At 45.8% G+C, this 19,534-nt stretch overlaps 1 protein-coding gene across 2 annotated transcripts in view; it reads right to left on the bottom strand.

Moving 5' to 3' along the window:
* The window catches only part of zgc:165507 (uncharacterized protein LOC561188 homolog), a 150,746-nt gene that overhangs the window by 71,713 nt on the left and 59,499 nt on the right, over positions 1–19,534 (bottom strand). Inside the window, exons 1-2 of one of the 2 annotated variants that reach the window (XM_041216302.1) lie at positions 19,306–19,430; positions 18,976–19,216 (exon numbers count right to left, since the gene is read on the bottom strand). In XM_041216302.1, the coding sequence (XP_041072236.1) occupies positions 18,976–19,189 (214 nt within the window). In that variant the 5' untranslated portion in view covers positions 19,190–19,216; positions 19,306–19,430. Of the gene's footprint in view, positions 1–18,975; positions 19,217–19,305; positions 19,431–19,534 lie in introns of those variants that run through there. The other variant, XM_041216303.1, reaches the window with a different exon arrangement.

The following is a 19,534-nucleotide window of genomic DNA, read 5'->3' as shown; positions in this document are numbered from 1 at the left end:
TGGACTTCCTCTGGAGGCCCGAAGAAGCCTGGAGGGCCCAGGCTTGATAAGGGTCTCCTGCTCAGGGGCAAAAGTGCCCACAGCGGCCTGAGAAGCTGGAGTGGATGGGTCACAGGCATTGGGAGTTCGGAGCAGCTGGACACCCATGGAATGTCCTGAGCGGAGGCCCCGGGGTGTCTGCCTGGCACTCATTGTCCCTGTGGGTGCCCGAGAGCCCCTACCTAACTCAGCAGAGTAGGGGCACCTGGGAAGGAAGTCAAAGTGCCTTGCCCCCTTCCATCCCACCCCACCCCAACCCCCTCACCCAGACATCGATGGTGCCCACCAATGTGTGGCCATGGGGTCCAGGGCCGAGCACAGATCCAGCAAAGCCTAACTGGACCAAGGTGTCCATGGTGGTTGTCAACCTTCCCATGGTGACCTTGAGGCACTGGCATGTCGGAGGCGCTTCAGGCAGAACACGGACGGGCTCCTCCATCTATTGCTCCAGTCTGCTGAGTGGCTGCTCTGCCTGATGTTCTGCTGCCTGTCACTGAATCTGCAGCATTGTGTTGGTGGCCGCTCGCAGAGGCTCATTACCTGGCTCGGCTACAGCAGGCGGCTGGCCTTCAGCAGCCCTCCAAGTGAAGACCTGGACTGTCCCTGCCTCCGACTGCTGCGGGGAGGGTGTCAATGAGCTACTCTCCAGCAGGTGAGCCCGAGCCTAATCTAGAACTTTGACCCATTGGGGTAAGTGTCTCTGTGCTGGTGGAGGATACTGGTGAGTGCAGTGACAGTTCTTCCTCGGTAGCTTCCTCAGCTACCTCATCCGAGGGGGTCTGGGGCTGGGGCTTCCATTGGCCCTCCTTGTTTCTCTAGATCTGCTGGTGCCTGTAATAGGAAGAAGAGAGTTTTAGCTCATGAGCAAGCAGCATACAAGATTGCATGTGACTCACTGTGAATGTTAGGATTTGATGAAGTGATGGAGCTTTGATCCGTACTAGGTTGGTGGGAGAGGCCAATCTCCCCTTCCCCACAGGGGCAAGCCCCATCCTCCCCAGCCAGATTGGTGGCATTCTTCTCACACTGGGTGAAGGGAACGCTGTCGGTCGTACTTCCCCCAGTCCGGGATCTTTCCCGTCTGTTGAGGGCCAGCTTGCCCTGGATGAAGACAAAAGAAAGGGGATGTGATGAGGAGGGATGGAGCCAAGGTTGGGAAGGAAAGATGCCTGTTCCCTGTGTGTGATAAGCTCTCGCCAGAAGGGGCTGAGCGTGCAGCGTGAGCAGCATGATAGATGGGCTAGAGGTGATGTGAAAGTTCCCATCAGCAAGTTAATGGTGATAAGTGTCCCCCACTAGTGGTTCTGTTAGATCCCTGATGAGGATAGCCCTGTGAGGAGGTGATGTCATGATGAGAGTTTGATACTGGAGGGAGTTGAAGGATGACTTACCCTGGTGGAGCAGATGAGATCATTCACCCTCTTCCTGCACTGGGTGCTGTTGCAGGTACGGTATCCAGCCACACTGATGCCCTCTGCTATGGCCTCCCCAGCTGGAGAGGTGGGGCTGGTGTCCTTTCTGGAGCCGTCCCTGGGATTAAGCACATTCCTATACTGCCGCGCTCCTTGGATCTAGGCCTTGAGGATGTTGGGGCAGAAGCAGGGCGCAGCCTTCTTTTTCTGGCTCGTAGGCTTCTTCGCCTGGTTTCCACACGTGTGTGTGTGTGTGTGTGTGTGTGTGTGTGTGTGTGTGTGTGTTGGGGGGGGGGGTGGGGTGCCTGGAACGGCTGGGGTGGAGAGAGTGAGATGTGTGCGCTCGGGTGGCGTTTAAATATGGCACCTGTACCTTCCACCCGCCAGGTAACAGCAGGCGGATGAATCAGTTCCCGACCCACCAGGGGATTCGGAGAGATATGCGCCTGTGCACAGTTAATGAGCTTCCCAGCGAGGAATCGGTCGTGATTTCCCACCATTGCGACCAGCGGGACACATGCCGCGGAACCCACCCACCACGGCCCCTGGTTTCAAAACCCGGAAAATTCCACCCAGCGTCCTAGGGTCCTTCTGACCACAGCGGCACTTGACGGCAAAATAGGGATGATCATTTTAAGTTGCAGAGCACACAGATCAACAATCTCAAGGTTGTTGGCCTGCAAAGGCTTTTCCCAGGCATCAGGGATAGTCAGCGATTGGACATGTCAAACCTGGGGAGGTGGGGGGGGGGGGGCGGGGGGAATATTCCACCTGTCGGGTGGTCCGCTCGGGAGCGGGTGCAGAGCTGATCACCACCCACGGTCGGCTCCACACCGCCATTTTACATGGGTGAGCCAATTAAGGCCCACCCAGCGTGAAGCGTGGCTCCTGAGGATGGCGGGAGTGGGCGGGCGGTGGCGGGAGTGCAATGCCTGCCGGGTCCCAGGGCAACCTGGCGGCCTGCTCACATAGAGCGCAGGCAGCCTTGCAAAGGCTGTTCATCGTGGCCAACAGAAGGGTTCCCCAGAGCACTGCCGGAGAGCTAGCCAGGCCGGAGTGTAGGGCGGTGGGGCCGTGCGCCCCTCGGTTTCCTGACGAGTGCCTAGCTGCCCTCCTGGAGGAGGTGGCAGCGCAGCGGGAGCGGGGGGTCCTCGTTCCGAGGGGTGGGAGGCGGAGGCTCCCCCCCACCTGACCAAACGTGCCTGGGAGGAGATGGCCGAGACAGTCAGCTCCCATGACCTCTTGCGCTTGGGAAGGGCGAGTACCATGTTGGCAGAGGTCACTTAACACAGCAATGAGCAGGCTGTCTCGGATGCCAGTGCCAGCCAGGTGGGAGCACCTAGACATAGCACCCAGAAAAGTAAACTTATGGCACTTTAGGCACACCACGGGTTTCTCACTGGTGGTTTTATGTTGCCCCACTATGAGTTGATGACAAGTTGGTGTGATGTGTAACACCTTTGCATTCTGTTTATTTTCTGCTTCATTTTGTTAAACCAATAAATTTTGATATTTGAGCATGGCTCAGGGTGATTCCTTACTTCTGCAGGTGGACGGGAACCCGTGATGTTATGAATGAGTTGTTTGTCATTGAGCTTTATTGACCAGGGCCTTAGTTAATGTTTCTAACCGGGCAGATTTTGCTCTTAGGTATCAAGTATGGAGCCTGCAGCCCAGGCTTGTGTTGAAGGTCCACCTGTGGTGTTCTAGCTGAAGGTTCGTTGGATTAAAGCCTCCCGGGTGTCCCTGCGTCCCTGGAGGATGCCCAGGTCAGCGACTACCCCCCCAGCATTCTCCTGTGTGCTCATCCTCGGACTCACTACGTGCAGCCAGAGCAACTGCGTCTACATCTTCTTCCTCCACTGTGTCCCCCCTTTCCAGCACCAGATTGTGGAGAGCGCAGCATGCAACCACTATCAGCAACACACGGCCTGGGGAGTACTGGAGCAGTCCAGGCATCGGAAGCGCATCTTGAGAAGACCGATGGTTCTCTTTACCACAGCCCTTGTGGTGCCGTGGCTCCTATTGTACTGCTGCTCAGCCTCTGTTCTTAGATGGCGGTGAGGTGTCATGAGCCACCTTCTGAGGGGATAGCCCTTGTCACCCAGCAGCCATCCATCCAGCCGGGCTGGAGCACTGAAGAGCGCTGGCACCTGGGAGTGTCTGAAGATGTAGGCGTCCTGGGAGCTGACTGGATACCTTGCACAGACTTGTAGAATCAGCATCCTGTGATCACACACTATCTGCACATTCATGGAGTGGAAGCCCTTCCTGTTGACGAAGGCACTGGGCTCACCCGCTAGCACCTTGATGGCCACATGTGTACAGTCTATTGCACCCTGGACGCGGAGGAAGCCAGTAATCACTGTGAGACCTCTGGCTCGCTCTGTCTGGCTGGCCTGGTCCCAGTGGTAGTGGATGAAAGCCAATGCACACCTGAACAGAGCATCTGTCACCTGCTTGACACAAGTGTGGACAGCACCATCAATGGTACGGCACTCCCTCAGTAATGCACTAGAGTATCAGCCTGGGTTATGTGTTCAAGTCTGTGGAGTGGGAATGGAACCCATAAATTTTATCACTTTAGAGGAAAGAGTGCTACCAACTGAGCCAAGGCTGTGCAATGTGACGATTTAAATGGTGCTCCACTTATCTGACTCTTCTCACTCACCAAACGACGAAAAGGACATTTTTTTTGCATGAAGACATTTCCTCTTTAAATATTCAGCTTACAATGCAGACTTCGCCAGATAAAAAAATACAAAGCGTAAATTTGCTGAATCCATCCGGCGGTCATGAAGGAGATAAAAATCGGGCTTCTCATGCAGACATGGAGTACTTTTCAACTAGGAGCACAATAATTTAAACCAAGATCCCAAATAAGAGATCAAGCGAGCTTGTAAAATATAAATTATTGCAAGTGAGCACATCCACAGAGATTGCGTGACCTAGAAAATCCAACGCAGTCTGACAGTCACCTAAATGCTTTTAAGACAAGGGGGAAGAAGATACAAACTGTGATTTTAATGCAGGCCCCAGCACATAGATAACAAAAGGGCCTTGATTAGTCAAACCACACAAGCGACAGTGCAACCTCGATAAATTTCAGTGACTTCTGGCACAAAACTTCAGTACCTTGGTGAACAAGGTTGCTTGAGAACATGAAATAGAAATGTGTCAATAATGCGGCCGTTTGCTGTATTTTCTCCCTCCCACTGCCTCGCTGCAATGAATAACTCATTGTTTGGACAATGATAACATTGGGAGAAATAAGACCAATGCAAAAGTGAAGCAAAAGTAATACTGTATCTGTACAGTGTAATTTAGAAAGTTTGTGCAAGTGGTTTATGTCCTAGTGAATGAGATCTACTCCTTCTGTCAATGGAGCATTTTTATTACCTCTGGCTGCAGTATTATTTCTTCCTCCTGCTCCAATTGTCAAATGGTTGAGACACTACCAACAACGGAATGTGGAAATACTGAAAATAGTGGTGGCTGGTGACCTGTTTGACAGGTGAGGCACAGCTATATATATATATATATAACAAGACTAGTGTTACCATGGCAACCAGCCTTTAGCACATATGCAGTGTGTTTTATTCACTTGTCCACTTGTCAAAAAAAGAGGATAAGGTGGATCAGTGAACAGCTGAGTAGAGAGGGAGCCAATGATCATTGTGATAAAGCCAAATTGTACACATTGTTACTCTACTGTGCACTTCTCTCCTGCCAAACTCACACCCCAGACCTCTCTCTCTCTCTCTCTCTCTCTCTCTCCCTCCAGCCTTCAATTCTGGCTCTGAGTCAACACAACCCCTCCGCTCACCTCCGTCTTGCTCAACTAAGGCCCCGGTCTGCTGCCAACAGGGACAGCCCCGTCACAACTCCACACCTGCAGGCCTCACTTGCCTGACCAGATAAGCCAAAGGAAAGGTGATGCTATGAGCAACTGTCATGTTCTTGCATTCTATTCGCAATTGCTTTCCCAAGTGTAATATTTTAGGAAGAAGGGGAGAAATGCATTAAAATACCCTTCCCATGGAATGGTTTGTGCTCCAGGTGGGCGAATAAAGACTAGTGGATATTGAAATGGTATATTAACTGTAGCAATCATTTAGACAGTGGTAAAATGGTGGCTAAGCTCACCTCAGGTTGCCTTGTGTTTTACCTCCTCATTTATAAAAATTAACGTGTTAATACCCAATTGATTTGCTTTACACTAGTACATGAATAACACTGGTGTGACAGGGATACTAGACAAAAAAAGACGAAGGTCCATTGAGTTTGCCACCTACCACTCTGGTAGCTCCATGATGCAATGCTAATTGAGTTGTTGATTAATCATAGTAATCGCTATCAATTGGTTCACAACATACCCAAACATGATACAGAAAACCTTAGTGCAGAACTTTGGGAACCATAGGTCCAAAATCATCTTTTTCCAACCGAGAATGTCAGGGCTCAAGTTTATCATATATAGTATCCCAAAATGTTATCAGAAAGATGTCCATCCAATTTGCATTTGAATGAATTAATATTAACTGCTGTCATCATCTTCTTTAGGAGCTTATTCCAAAGACTGAACAGTCATTCACTGAAATATTGCTTCCACAGATTAAGTTTTGAATTTATCCCCTTCGAATGCACACTGTTCCTCTGGTTCTACGGTGCTCAGCAAGGTGAAATAGGTTGCCATAGCTAACATTACCAAAATGCTATAGAATCCTAAAAGGAGCAATAAAATCATATCTTAACTTTCACTTTCCCAGTGAAAAATACCCAATATGTTATTGTTCCTCATTATCCAATTCCTCCATCCTCTCAATATCTTCTGTATCCTTTAAATAGCTACAAAAGCTGGACTGTGGAAAACAGAACCATCTTTGAATAATCTTGACACAATTCCTCCCAACATGTTTCTTCCCAAAAGCAAATCATTGCAGATGCTGGAAATCTGAAATAAAAAAAAACAAGGAAATTCTGGAAGTACTCCGCAGCGTCTGTGGAGAGACTGAATCAACTTTACAGCTATGTGACCTTTCACCAGGAGTTCTGAGGAATGGTCACAGACCTGAAACATTAACTCTGCTTCTTCCCCCATAGATGCTGCCTGACCTGCTGAGTACTTCCAGCATTTACTGTTTTTATACCCGATTGCAATATTCACTGTCGATGAGGATTGTTGTGACAGCTTCAATTAACTGGCAATCAGGGCTCCCAGATTTCAAAGTTTGCTCCTAAATTTGCAATGTTACAGCAGAAAAGAAATTTGTTCTATGGATAGCCGAGAAGGTGACAAGTTAAGAGACTCTTCAATCTTTGTACCTTTCACGATAAATTGCAAATACCCAGTTCCTAACTTGCTACCTCCCTCTGCCCTCTCCAATTTCTCCATTCGTCCTGCTCTTCTGCCCTTGAGAGAAGCATAAAACTCTCTTTTGTACCCTGCCACTGGACCTGACAGGAAGTCTTGAATTGTGAGCAGGGAGCAAACAGAGTGGACCAAATCCAAGATACGTTTTCGCCATTGGTTTTCCGAGCCTGGGTTTCATGTCCTGTGAGCTTATTTCAACAAGTTGGACGCGTTGATAGATTTAGCTGAAGTAAGGTAGGAGCAGCATAAGCACTGGAATGGACCAGTTCGACCAAATGGCCTGTTTCTGTGATGTACATTCGATGTAGTTCAATTAAATTCAATGGATATGACATCTTGAAGGGGGGGATCTGACTTTCCAACATACACATCCAGAGAGTATAGCGCAGTGGAGACAATTTATTCCAAGGATATCAAACTGAAAAGCAGCTCTACACTTGGAGGAAGACAGGCATGGCTTTGGCAAGTTAGTAAAATTCTCTTTCCTCTGAATATCAATGTCAGCTTTCAAAATGGAATTCAGTATATACTTGATAAAGAAAATATTTGGATATCCTTCAGGATCCTGTCACATCTTCCAGACACTGCATAGCACTTTCACATCCCATTAATTACTTTTCACCTTTGTCATGTAGGTCAACATTACAAGATCTCACTAACAGCAAAATGAGATAATGTCCTCAAGATCTCCAGGAATGAATCATACAGCAGAAAACAGGCCATTTGGCCCATCATGCCTATGCCAGCTGTATGAAAGAGCTACCTAATTCCCACACCCTGATCATGGCTCTTCAAAAGGTTTTTTTCTATAATTTTGCAGGTTTAAAAAGAAAGAAAGACTTGCACTTATATAGTGCCTTTCATGACCTTGGGAGATCCTGAGGTGGTTTGCAGCTATTTGAGCACATTTGAAATATCGGGCAGAATTTTCAGGCCCCGCCAAGGTCAGGAACGGAGGCAGACTAGGCCCGAAAATAATGAGGCCAGCTGGCGTGCTGGTTCCTGAACCCATTCCCAATAGCGGCCATCATATTAAGGAAAAAATATTAAGTAAATAAGGCGTTAGATGCATTGCTGCAGCAAAATCTGGACCGTGGTCTCAATCACTCAATCTGGTAGGGAGTGAACCAAGCAACAGGAGATGGAATTCAGAATGTTGAATGAATGCATGGTGGAATGGAATAGCAGGCAACATAGGAGAAAGAGAAGGTCCTTCAGCCGCTCTAGACTGCTGTGTCATTCAAAAAGATCACCGCAAACCAGTAACTCAACTCCATTTACACACCTTAGCTCTTTATCCCCGAATACCTTTACCTAATAAAAATCTGTCAATCTCACGCTTGAAAATTTCAACTGGCACGGCTGCAATGACACCTTGGAGTGAGAGAATTCCAGACTTCCACTCGCCTATGCGGGAAACTACTCCTCAATAGCCTAACTCCAATTCCACTGACTTTAATAAAAAGAAAAATCTGGTGAGCCGGATAATGGGCAGCTGATCCTCTTCCAGCCATTTCAATGCCCCTGAAACTTGAAGTTTGCTCATTACTTTTCAAATACAGTAAAACAACCCTGCGGCCCAAGGTTTTAAAATGCTTGGGCTGGGGATTCCGCTGAGATGAGAACGGAGAATCCTGCTGGAGAAGACGAGAGACAACATGAGGAATGGCAGAGGTGAAATTAAGCCTGCAGGAAATACATCAATTGATCAAGAAATAGCCCTGAGCAGATGAAGCTATCAGTCAGATGCAGGGGTTTTGTTCAAAGTCCCATCCCCTGACACTTTCCTTCTCCTGATCGGTCCTTCTGCTGACAACTGATTGACTCAATGACAAGGCTGAGGTGCACACGCAAACAGCTAGCAATCCTTGTCCATCAATCCTTCCATGAACTTAGAAACGATAAAACAGCAGTGAATGCGAACACTGCAATTTAACAGTGTTTTTAAATGAGGGGTATCACACACCATTGCAATGGATAATTCTCCCCACGCTTTGATGCCAAGCACTCCCGACAGTTGCAGAATGGGTTTGTCTATTCCAGGGTATGTATAACCAGACTATCATGTTATCGGCCTAAGATAAGTAAAGGTCATCACTTGCTCAACATATCTTTTGGCTGGACTCATGCTCATTTAGCTATCTGTCCACTCCCACTGGATGTAACGAATGAAAATAAGAAGACATGTTGTCAGTTCAGGAACTCTGTGTCCTAAATTTCGCTTTGACCCCTTGAAGACAACCAGGCAATTCCAAACAGACTTTCAAGTTTTGTTATCAGTTTGTAATATTCACAGCACTCCAAATCCAGGGGCTGAATCTTTAACCCCAATTAGAGATGGGCGTGTGCGGAATTTCACACTGCCAGCCAACCTGCCTGTTCCTTGGCTCCATCCCACCCCCAGGCCATTTTCTCAGAAGTGAAATGGGGGTCCTGGCAGGGCTATCTACCAGCAAGCGGTGGTGGCTGTTAAGGGCCTGTTAAGGGCCTATTAAGCCATATTGTCAGAGATGGACTGGAATTTGCGGCCTCCAGGTCTGCTAAAGCAGCAGTGGGCATTGCAACTATAGGCTTCGAAGCCCTCCCTGCCATCTTGATGTGCCCTCTCGCTCACTTACCTACTATGGCATCCTGTTGCTGCTTCCAAATTTCAGAGCCTCCAAATTGGCACTCCAGCTTCGAGAGCCCACTCTCCATCCTGAATTGGATGCCAAGCCCACCGTCTGTCCAGTAATTGGCCAATTTGGGGAAAATCATAATGAGTAACTATTCCCCACACAGTGTGGGCCCCATTTGAGCCTGATGAAGGGTCCTGAAGCCTGTGAGCAAAATCCTGTAGCAAGTGGCAGCTCTGGTTCAATGGTAGCATTTTCCCTTCTTGGAACAGAAAGTTGTGGATCACGCCACACATCAGAGTCTTGAGCACAAATTCTTAGCTAACACTTCAGTGAAGTGCCGAGGGAGTGCTGCACTGTCAGGGGTGCTGCCTTTTAGGTTCGATGTTAAACTGAGCGTCCAACTGCCCTCTTGAGATGGGCATGCAAGTTCCTGTGGCACAATTTCGAAGAACAGCTGAAGAGTCCTCCTTAGTGTCCTGGCCGATATTTATCTCTTAACCAACACCACTAAAACATGGCCATTATCACAGTGCCATTTTTGGGGCACTGCTCTACACAAATTGGTTGCTCCATTTCCTACATTACAACAGAGCCTACACTTCAAAAGTAATTAATTGGCTGTAAAGCACTTTGTGACATCCTCAGCTCATGAAAGGTGCTGCACAAGTATAAGCTCACGCTTTCTTTTTCAGTATTGATCTGAAACACATTGGAAAACCATACGATTGTGTAGAACTCTCAGTTCCTGGTCAGCTGCCTATATTTTTAAGATGGCAAATGCCTGCAGATTAATGTGTACTTGACAGATTGAATGCTGTAGCTTACTACTCACCCTGCATTTGCTTCAAGCAGAACTTCACATCATTATTGCTTTTGCAATTGCTCTCTGGAACATTAACTGAAAAAAAGCAATCTGTGAAGTTCAATAGAAACAGTTCATAGCGTTTGTAAGACTATAAGACATAGGAGCAGAAATTAGGCCATTTGGCCCATTGAGTCTGCTCCGCCATTCAATCATGGCTGATAAGTTTCTCAACCCCATTCTCCCGCCTTCTCCCCGTAACCTTTGATCCCCTTACCAATCAAGAACCTATCTATCTCGGTCTTAAATACACTCAATGACCTGGCCTCCACAGCCTTCTGTGGCAATGAATTCCATAGATTCACCACTGTCTGGCTAAAGAAGTTTCTCCTCATTTCTGTTCTAAAAGATCTTCCCTTTACTCTGAGGCTGTGCCCTCGGGCCCTAGTCTCTCCTACTAATGGAAACATCTTCCCCAGGTCAACTCTATCCAGGCCTTTCAATATTCTGTAAGTTTCAATCAGATCCCCCTTCATCCTTCTAAACTCCATTGAGTATAGACCCAGAGTCCTCAAACGTTCCTCATATGTTAAGCCTATTTTGTATTTTGTAGCACTTATTGGAAATGGTCTTCTCTTTTTATAGTTCTGTGGGGAGGCAATTGCAGCAGAAAATTCTGCACTGAAATCTTGAATTCCTTATAATATCATTAGTATACAACTTGAAAAGGATCAAAATCAACTCCTAAAAGAGAAACAGAAAAGGCCTGTTGTTATAGTGCATATATATAGAAAGCAAAGAAAATGCAACCCACAGAATCAAAGCTACATAGCTCATATACAGTTATCTTCAAAACATACCAAGGAAAATATACTTTGGGGTAGATTTTCAACTGCCCCCCACAGCTGTAAGGGGCTGCCCTGGCAGATCTGCCACCCATTGTAAGAACAATCCACTTTTCATTTCCATCCCTGGATGGTGAGCTGAACATCTCCTGCGGAAAAGTCCTAAAAATGTATATCAAGTTCTGTAGGTGTGATGTAAAATATTGGCGAGAACCAAAATGCTATAAAGAGCACTAACTTACATTTCACACTTAATGTCTTTCGTTAACTGCTTTCCTGTCACTTTTTTTTAAAATTCAGCGTCATTAGCAAGACCAGCATTTGTTGCCCATCCCTAATTGCTCTTGAGAAGGTAGTGGTGAGCTGCCTTCTTGAACTGCTGTAGTCCATGCAGTGTAGGTAAACTCATTATGGGAGACGGGTCCAGGGTTTTGACCCAGCGACAGGTAGTGGTGTTCTACTGCTGCCTTTGTTCTTCTAGGCGGTGGAGGTCCCTGGTTTGGAAGGTGCTGTCAAAAGAGGTTTGGTGAGTTGCTGCAGTGCATCTTGTAGATGGTACATACTGCTGCCACTATGCGCAAGTGATGGAGGGACTAAATGTTTAAGATGGTCGATGAACTGCTGATCAAGTAATTCCTTTGTCCTGGATTGTGTGTCAAGCTTCTTGAATTTTGATGGAGCTACATTCATCCAAACAAATAGAGAGTATTCCATCACATTCCAGACTTGTGCCTTGTAGGTGGTGTTCAGGCTTTAGGAGCCAGGAGATGAGTTACACTGTAGAACCCCCAGCCTCTAACCTGCTTTTTTAGTCACAGTATTTACATAGCTGGTCCAGTCCAGTTCAGTTTCTGGCCAATGGTAACCCCCAGGAGATTGATGGTTGGAGATTCAGCGATGGTAATACCATTGAACATCAAGGGGGGATGGTTAAGATTCTCTCTTGCTGGAGATCGTCATTGCTTTCCATTACCTAGAAGAACAAAGGTAGCAGAAGCATGGGAACACAACCACCTGCAAGTTCCCCTTCATGGCACACATCATCCTGACTTGGAAATACATTGCACGTTAATTCGCTGTTGCTGGGTCAAAATCCTGGAACTCCCTTCCTACCAGCATTGTGGGTGTACACACATCACATGGACTGCAATGGTACGAGGAAGTGGCTCAGCATCACCTTCTCAAGGGCAATTTGGGATGGGCACCAAATGTTGGCCTTGCCAGTGATACTCACATCCCATGAACAAATTTTTAAAAAAGAATCAACCTTTTGCTGATACACTTTCTCTGGATAATTAGGGATTTCTCAGTTCCACATACATCCCAAAGTCCTTGGCCCTGCCATTCCATTGGGCTATCTGCAGGTTTCACTTTAACTTCATCGGAGGACTGACACAAGTGCTAGAGGGGTGACTTGAAGAGTTGTTTAGGCCAGTTTTACAAGGGTTTCACCAGCCTTCCACTCAAGTTAGTGTTGGGGATTGAAGAAACCATGCAGAAATTGAGTCCTCTGGTTTTAATTCCATCAGCTAGCTTCACAGAATCTTAATGGCAGAGAAGGAGGCCATTCGGCCCATCATGTCTGCACTGGCTCTCCAAATGAGCATTATGACCTCGTGCCATTGCCCTGCCTTTTCCCCGTACCCTTGCACCTTGTTTTTATTCAAATTATTATCCAATGTCCTCTTAAATGCCTTGATTGAACCTGCCTCCACCACTCTTCCAGGCAGTGCATTCCAGACCCGAACCACTCGTTGTGTGAAAAAGTTTTTTCTCACATTACACTTGCTTCTTTTGCAGATCACTTTGGTTCTGTGCCCTCTCGTTCTTGATCCATTTACGAGTGGGAACAGCTTCTCCCTTTCTACTCTGTCCAGCTCCCTCATGATTTTGAACATCAAATCTCCTCGCAGCCTTCTTCTAAGGAGAGCATTCCAAACCCACGACCACTACCACCTTGAAGGACAAGGGCAGCAGATAGATGGGAACACCACCACCTGGAAGTTCCCATCCAAGTCACCCACCATCCTGACTTGGAAATATATCACCGTTCCTTCACTGTCACTGGGTCAAAATCCTGGAACTCCCTTCTTAACAGCACTGTGGGTGTACCTACGCCACATGGACTGCAGTGGTTCAAGAAGGCAGCTCACCACCACCTTCTCAAGGGCAACTAGGGGTGGGCAATAAATGATGACCCAGCCAGCGAAGCTCACATCCCGTGAATGAATGAAAAAAAAACCTCTCCAATCTATACACATAGCTGAAGTTTCTTATCCCTGGTACCATTCTTGTAAACATCTTCTGCACTCTCTCCAATGTGTTCACATCCTTCCTACAACATGGTGCCCAGAACTGTACACAATATTCCAACTAAGGCCTAACGAGTGTCTTATACAAACTCAGCATAACTTCCCTGCTCTTGTACTCTATGCCCCTATTAATAAAGCCCAGGATAGTATATGCTTTATTAACTGTTCTCTCCACCTCTTCTGTCGCCTTCAATGATCTATGCACATATACACCCAAGTCTTTCTGCTCCTGTACCCCATTCAAAATTTCACCCCGATTTTATATTGTCTGTCCATGTTCTCCCTACCAAAATGCATCACCTTACACTTCTCCGCATTGAACTTCATCTATCTCCTATCTGCCCACTCCACCAACTTGTTTATGTCCTGCTGAAGTTCCATAACCTCCTCCTCGCAGTTCACAACACTCCCAAGCTTCATAAAATCCACAAACTTTTAAATTGTCCCCTGCACACCAAGATCTAGATTATTAATATATATCAGGAAAAGCAAGGGCCCCAATACCAACCCCTGGGGAACTCCACTACAAATCTTCCTCCAGCCTGAAAAATATCCATTGCCCATTAGTCTCTGCTTCCTACTTTTCAGCCAATTTTGTATCCACATTGCTACTGTCCCTTTTATTCCATGAGCAATAACTTTTCTCACAAATCAGTTATGTAGCACGATGTCAAATGCCTTTTCAAAGTCCATGCACACCACATCAACAGCATTACCCTCATCAACCTTTTCTGTTACCTCTTCAAAACACTCCAGCAAGTTAACTAAACATGATTTCCCTTTTAGAAATCCATGCTGGCTCTTCCTTATCAAACCACATTCTTCCATGTGACGACTAATTCTATCCCAAATAATTGTTTCTAGAATCTTGCCCACCACTGAAGTTAAACTGACTGGTCTGTAATTGCTGGGCTTATCCTTACAACCATTCTTGGACAAGGGTGTCATGTTTGCTATTCTCCAGTCCTCTGGCATCATCACGGAGTCTAGGGAAGACTGAACAATTATGGCCAGTGCCCCTGCACTGTCACTTCCTTCAATATCCTTGGATGCATCTCATACAGTCCCAGTGCCTTGTCAACTTTAAGTGCTGACAATCTATTCAACACTTCCTCCTTAACAATTTTGAACCCTTCCAGTGACAGTTTCCTCATCTGTCACCACGACCTGGGTAGCATCTACCTCCTTGTTTTTATTTGATATAAATATTGTAATAAAGAACAAATAGCAATGGAATTAACCCACATGGAAATGCATTACGGAATATAAATGTTATAGCAACAGCTGAAGGCTGGTTTACCTCACAAAAGAAGCCCCTTTTCCTTCCTGTGTAATATGTAAAAGAAATCATCCTGCTCCATATCCAATCTGTCCTCTCAAACTGCAATGGTGAATTTAGATACTTTGCTCCAATTTAACTATTTTAATTATACATTTGCTATTATTTGACCCTGATGGAAGACAGAAGTGCCTCCTGCCCAGAATTGAACCAGTAGATGCTGGCATGTGAACAATTTAAAGCTGGCCAGGTAAAGTTGGACACAACAGTTAATTTAAGAATGAAATTACCAAACACTTTATCCAAGTTAAAGTGTAACCATTAAATCAAATAAACCACCAACTTACATCACATAAAACTGGATAATCATTTACCAATTTAATCTTTTCTAATGCTATGATCTCTGTAGAGACAGATAACTACAACAGAGAAATTCGAACTTCCAGCTATTAGTTGCGAAATCCATGCGATGCCATGGCATACAAGGCTATGGGCCTAGTGCTGGAAAATGGGATTAGAATAGTTAGGTACTTGTTTGACCGGCACAGTTTCGATGGGCTGAAGGGCCTTTTTCTGTGCTGTAGACCTCTATGACTCTAAAAAGATACATGACAAGATTCCACATTTTGAAAACACTTTAAAAGTGACTAAAAACACTATTGGCTAAATACTACTTTCTTTTCGTAGGCAATTTTATACTTTAAAATAACAAACAGAATTTGCCCCTTTCTACTTTTAATGACAACTGAAAACCCCAATTTTGTTATATTACTTGGTCTCTTAATTAGACATCCAATTCTCCCGAAACCAGTCCACATTGTGATTCACAGCTCCCAAAGGTTTTATTTCAGCTTTTTTTTTTTACCCTTTCCCAATACTATCTTTCACAATAAGAGTTTTCCTGGAGATTCTCCTTCTAGCTCCAGATGGGTGAACCCTCCAACCTTGTTCCGACTCCTCGCAAACATGGTCGTCAACTGATTGTGAGCTCCCACCTTCAATCTGCGTGTCAAACAATAGGATCAGCATTTTCTCTGTTTAAGGCTCAGGCCTGGCTGACTATTTATTTTGCTTTCCACCTCCCAGTTGGCTGCAGGCCCCACAAGGCAATATTCCAACTCCAAACCTGCTGTCCGATTTGTGATATTTCTGCGTTTATAGGGAAGCCTGTAACCCAATCTCAAAATGGCTCCCTCTATCCTCTTCTTCATGGCAACGGGAAACTCACTAGTTTTGTATCTAAGTGGAAATGCTAACCAATTAATTTTATTCCCAACCTCCTTTCAACTTATATCTAAAGGAATAGTTCACAACACAACTTTTCTGGGTCCATTGGGGAGTCCTCCTTATGGGCATAGAAACTGCTGTCATTGTCTTGAAGCAGAAGTACCTTGCATCTCCCTCTCAATAAAACAATCTGAGTCTCTTTTGATCTCTAACAATTAAACCACCCAGGCTCACTGTCAAGCAGACACCGATGCAGGTCACATGATTCCTTTCATTTACCATGAATTTAAAGATACAGTCCCGAGCTTTAACACTTTTATACACCAAAAGATCTCGGCCAGGAACTTCCAGCCCCACCATAATGGGACATGCTGAAGGGGATGTGTTGGGCTAAGCAACAGGTCCATTGACTTTCAGCAGGACTGGAAGATCCCAGTGGCGGGCAGGGCCTGAAAATCCCAGCCATGGTCCTAAAACACAAACTCATAAACCTCCCAATTGTAACATTGGTAATATATAATGGAAAGCCAACAGAAATTCCTTGTTATGTTGTTGAAAGCAATTAATTACATGGAATGCAATTAACAATTAATTGATTAGCAATTGATTACATAGAATGTTCAGCACAGAAACATTCGGCTCATCTGATCCATGCTGGTGCTTAGGCTCCATTTGATTCTCCTCCCAGCTCTCTTTATCTACCCCCTAGCAGCATAATTCCCAATTCCTTTCTCCCTCATGCATTCTTCTAGCTTCCCCTTCAGTCCATCAATGACTGCAAAATAAGAACATCTTTGCACTGAGAAGCTAAACGTAATGGTGGCACAATAAATAGGTCTTGGGGAAAAGACTGGTGTAATATACCATAGCCTTTACCATCAAGATAGTTCTTCAGTTGTAGGTTAAATGGAATCAATGTCCGAGGAGTGGTTGGATAGATAGTATATATTGAAGCAGGTGCCCTACTAATGGATAGATTCTGAAAACGGCAATGTGCATGGCCAAGTGGTAATGCACAATCCTGGCAGCTTCTGCCAACTTATTCCGTTGTTCGAAAAAGATCTACGCAGGCCAGAAATGTCAAAATTCTAAAATACATCTATATCATTGGGATGAGGACTCATCCTGGCTGTGGGCTGGGAAAAATGATGCCCAGTGCAACAAGGCATTGGTGATGCCCAGTGGGAAAGACGCTGGGGATAGCCAGTGAGTGGGACAAGCTGTTGGGGATGACAGCTCCAGCTTTGTCGCTGTCAGTAACCAGGATAAATGTCAGCTCCTGAGATAGTTCTCCATTCTGCTTTATTCACCGAATGGCGCTCTCACCACAGTCCAGGCTGCCAATGGTGCCAATGCAGTAAAAGCAAAAGGGGGATTAATGCCAGGTGAATCAGGTCAAATGCAAAGAGAGCAACGTTATCATTGTTATTCGTTACTGGAGCTAAGAACGCAAAAATATATGCACTATATAATTTGACCGTACCAACTCTTGATTCAGAAAGCATCAACATGGCTCAGACAATCAACAAAACTCTTTGGAAATGGAACAGGATCCCACGCCTACCCTCAATCTCACCTTACAAGTCACAATTTCAAATGGATTCTGATTATAAATGATGGGCGAGCAAGACCGACCTCACAGGAGTAGCGTTCCACAATCCTCAATGTTAAATGTTCTCAAAATGTGAAATTACTTTGAAACTACATGTACCATGGGCAGAATCTTCATGGTCTGGGATACATGTTGGGAGGTGGGAGCAAAAGCGAGCATGATCTCCACTCGGGGGCGGGATGGCTGGTCACATGGCATCTCGTGCTGGTCAGCTCATTAGATATGAAAGGAGCACGCGAATCCTGCTGAAGGGTTGGGCAGGATGTTGACACACCCGCGGCCTCCTCCTTAGCTGGACCACAGTCAGAAGAAGGGCAGTGTTGTTTTGTGCCGCCATGTATGTCTCAAGTGATCTGTGCACAAATTGCAGTGATCCATCTAACCAGCGTATTCTTTTATGCTGTCCCTTTGGCCCTGAGCATTCCAGCCAATGGGAAGCCTTGTAACTAGCATCAGTATAGCCCTGGCCTCCCCACCACCCCACCATAGCGACACCCATCCTGGACGACCACAGGTGAGCACTCTTCTCATTCATACATTACGTGCATGGAGGCTGCAGCATTGACCAGGTAATGAAAACCATGTCCGCGCACCCTCACTTAGATCCTATTGGGTTTCCCTCCATTACCCTCGAAACACATTCAAGAGACCCTTGCCTTGCCAGCATAGACGTACCGCCGACCCCATTATCAGCCATGACCATCTACCTGGGATCTACGAGGTTCCTAATCACTTTGTCACCATCAACCTCCCACAACCCCGGGGCGGTCAACCCCTGCTTTCCCTTAGGCTGCCACCACCCGACCAACGCCTCATTGAGCAACACTCCCCAAAGAGAAAAAAAAAATAGTCGCTACTCACTCCAAGTCCAGAAAGTTGACTACCTCGCCTGCTGCACGCCACTTACATGCAGTCATAGAACTGAAGGCACATATTTCTTGCTCGGTTATAACTTAATTAGGAAGGGGAACATAATTCTGGGGAGCTGGCCTTTTAATCAACATGCATGTCATGCCGATGCATACAAATGCGCTTCCTGATGCCCGCCACCAGGAAGCTCCTCCTGCCTTCAAACTTCCCTGGATTTAGTTGCAAAAGTTCATCCCCCTGTTGGAAAGCCTCCCATTCAATTACGTTTCCCCACCCACCTTGCTTCCCACTCACGGGAGCAGCACAATATATCGCCTTGTATATGTATTGTATACACATCAAAGCTGGGCATTATAATTGAAGTATCTTTGTTCAAATGCACAACATTATTTTTTTCCCTTTCTGAATGTCAAAGGTGCTATATAAATGCAAGCTGTTGTTGTTGAATATGCTTCCTTCCTAGAATTTCAGAATTTACATCTATGCATTTCAGCAAACTTATATCAATAGTGTTCTCTTTCATGTTAGAAACACTTGGTGTAAGCTAGTTGCCACATTCAATGTAGTAAAGGTTTATCAACCTACCTCCAGCATACATAACAGCTAGTGTCGTTGAAGAGATCCATGCAATCTCGCTGTATGAGGAGTCAAAGATCTCCTGAATCTCCTTAAAGAACACAGTTATGGCTTTGGGAAATGCATAAGAAAATCCAATCGAAATAAAAGCTCCAAGGACCACAGGCCATCCCCAGCCACCATCTGGGGGAATGTATTCCTGGGGTGGCGCTGGCGGTGGCATCTTAGACTTCTCCTTGTTCTTGGTTAACTGGAAGAAGCAAAGACAAGTCATTTTAGAAAGGTGTGATTAAAGAAAATGTTAAGCCAAATCTTCTTTATCTTGCCTATAAGTCAAACCTGTGTGGACGTCTAGACGTTCAAAAGGCTTCCTTGAGAAAGCCTTTTCAGTGGTAGCTTTCTTGTGAAGCGTTATTAACAGTACACCTGATTTGAGGCTGTTTGAATGCAGGGAGTATAATAATAACATAAAAAGCAGACTGGTATTTTCTGCTTGGCATAGTTCAATATAAATACACACAGAGTAGGAGGAGACATACAACGTCAGTCAAAGGATTATCTCACTGCA

This window comes from Carcharodon carcharias, chromosome 21 (assembly GCF_017639515.1).
Source record: "Carcharodon carcharias isolate sCarCar2 chromosome 21, sCarCar2.pri, whole genome shotgun sequence".
NCBI classification, from domain to species: Eukaryota; Metazoa; Chordata; class Chondrichthyes; order Lamniformes; family Lamnidae; genus Carcharodon; species Carcharodon carcharias.
The sequence above is the reverse complement of the archived record's forward strand: the minus strand, read 5'-3'. Positions and strand labels throughout refer to the sequence as shown.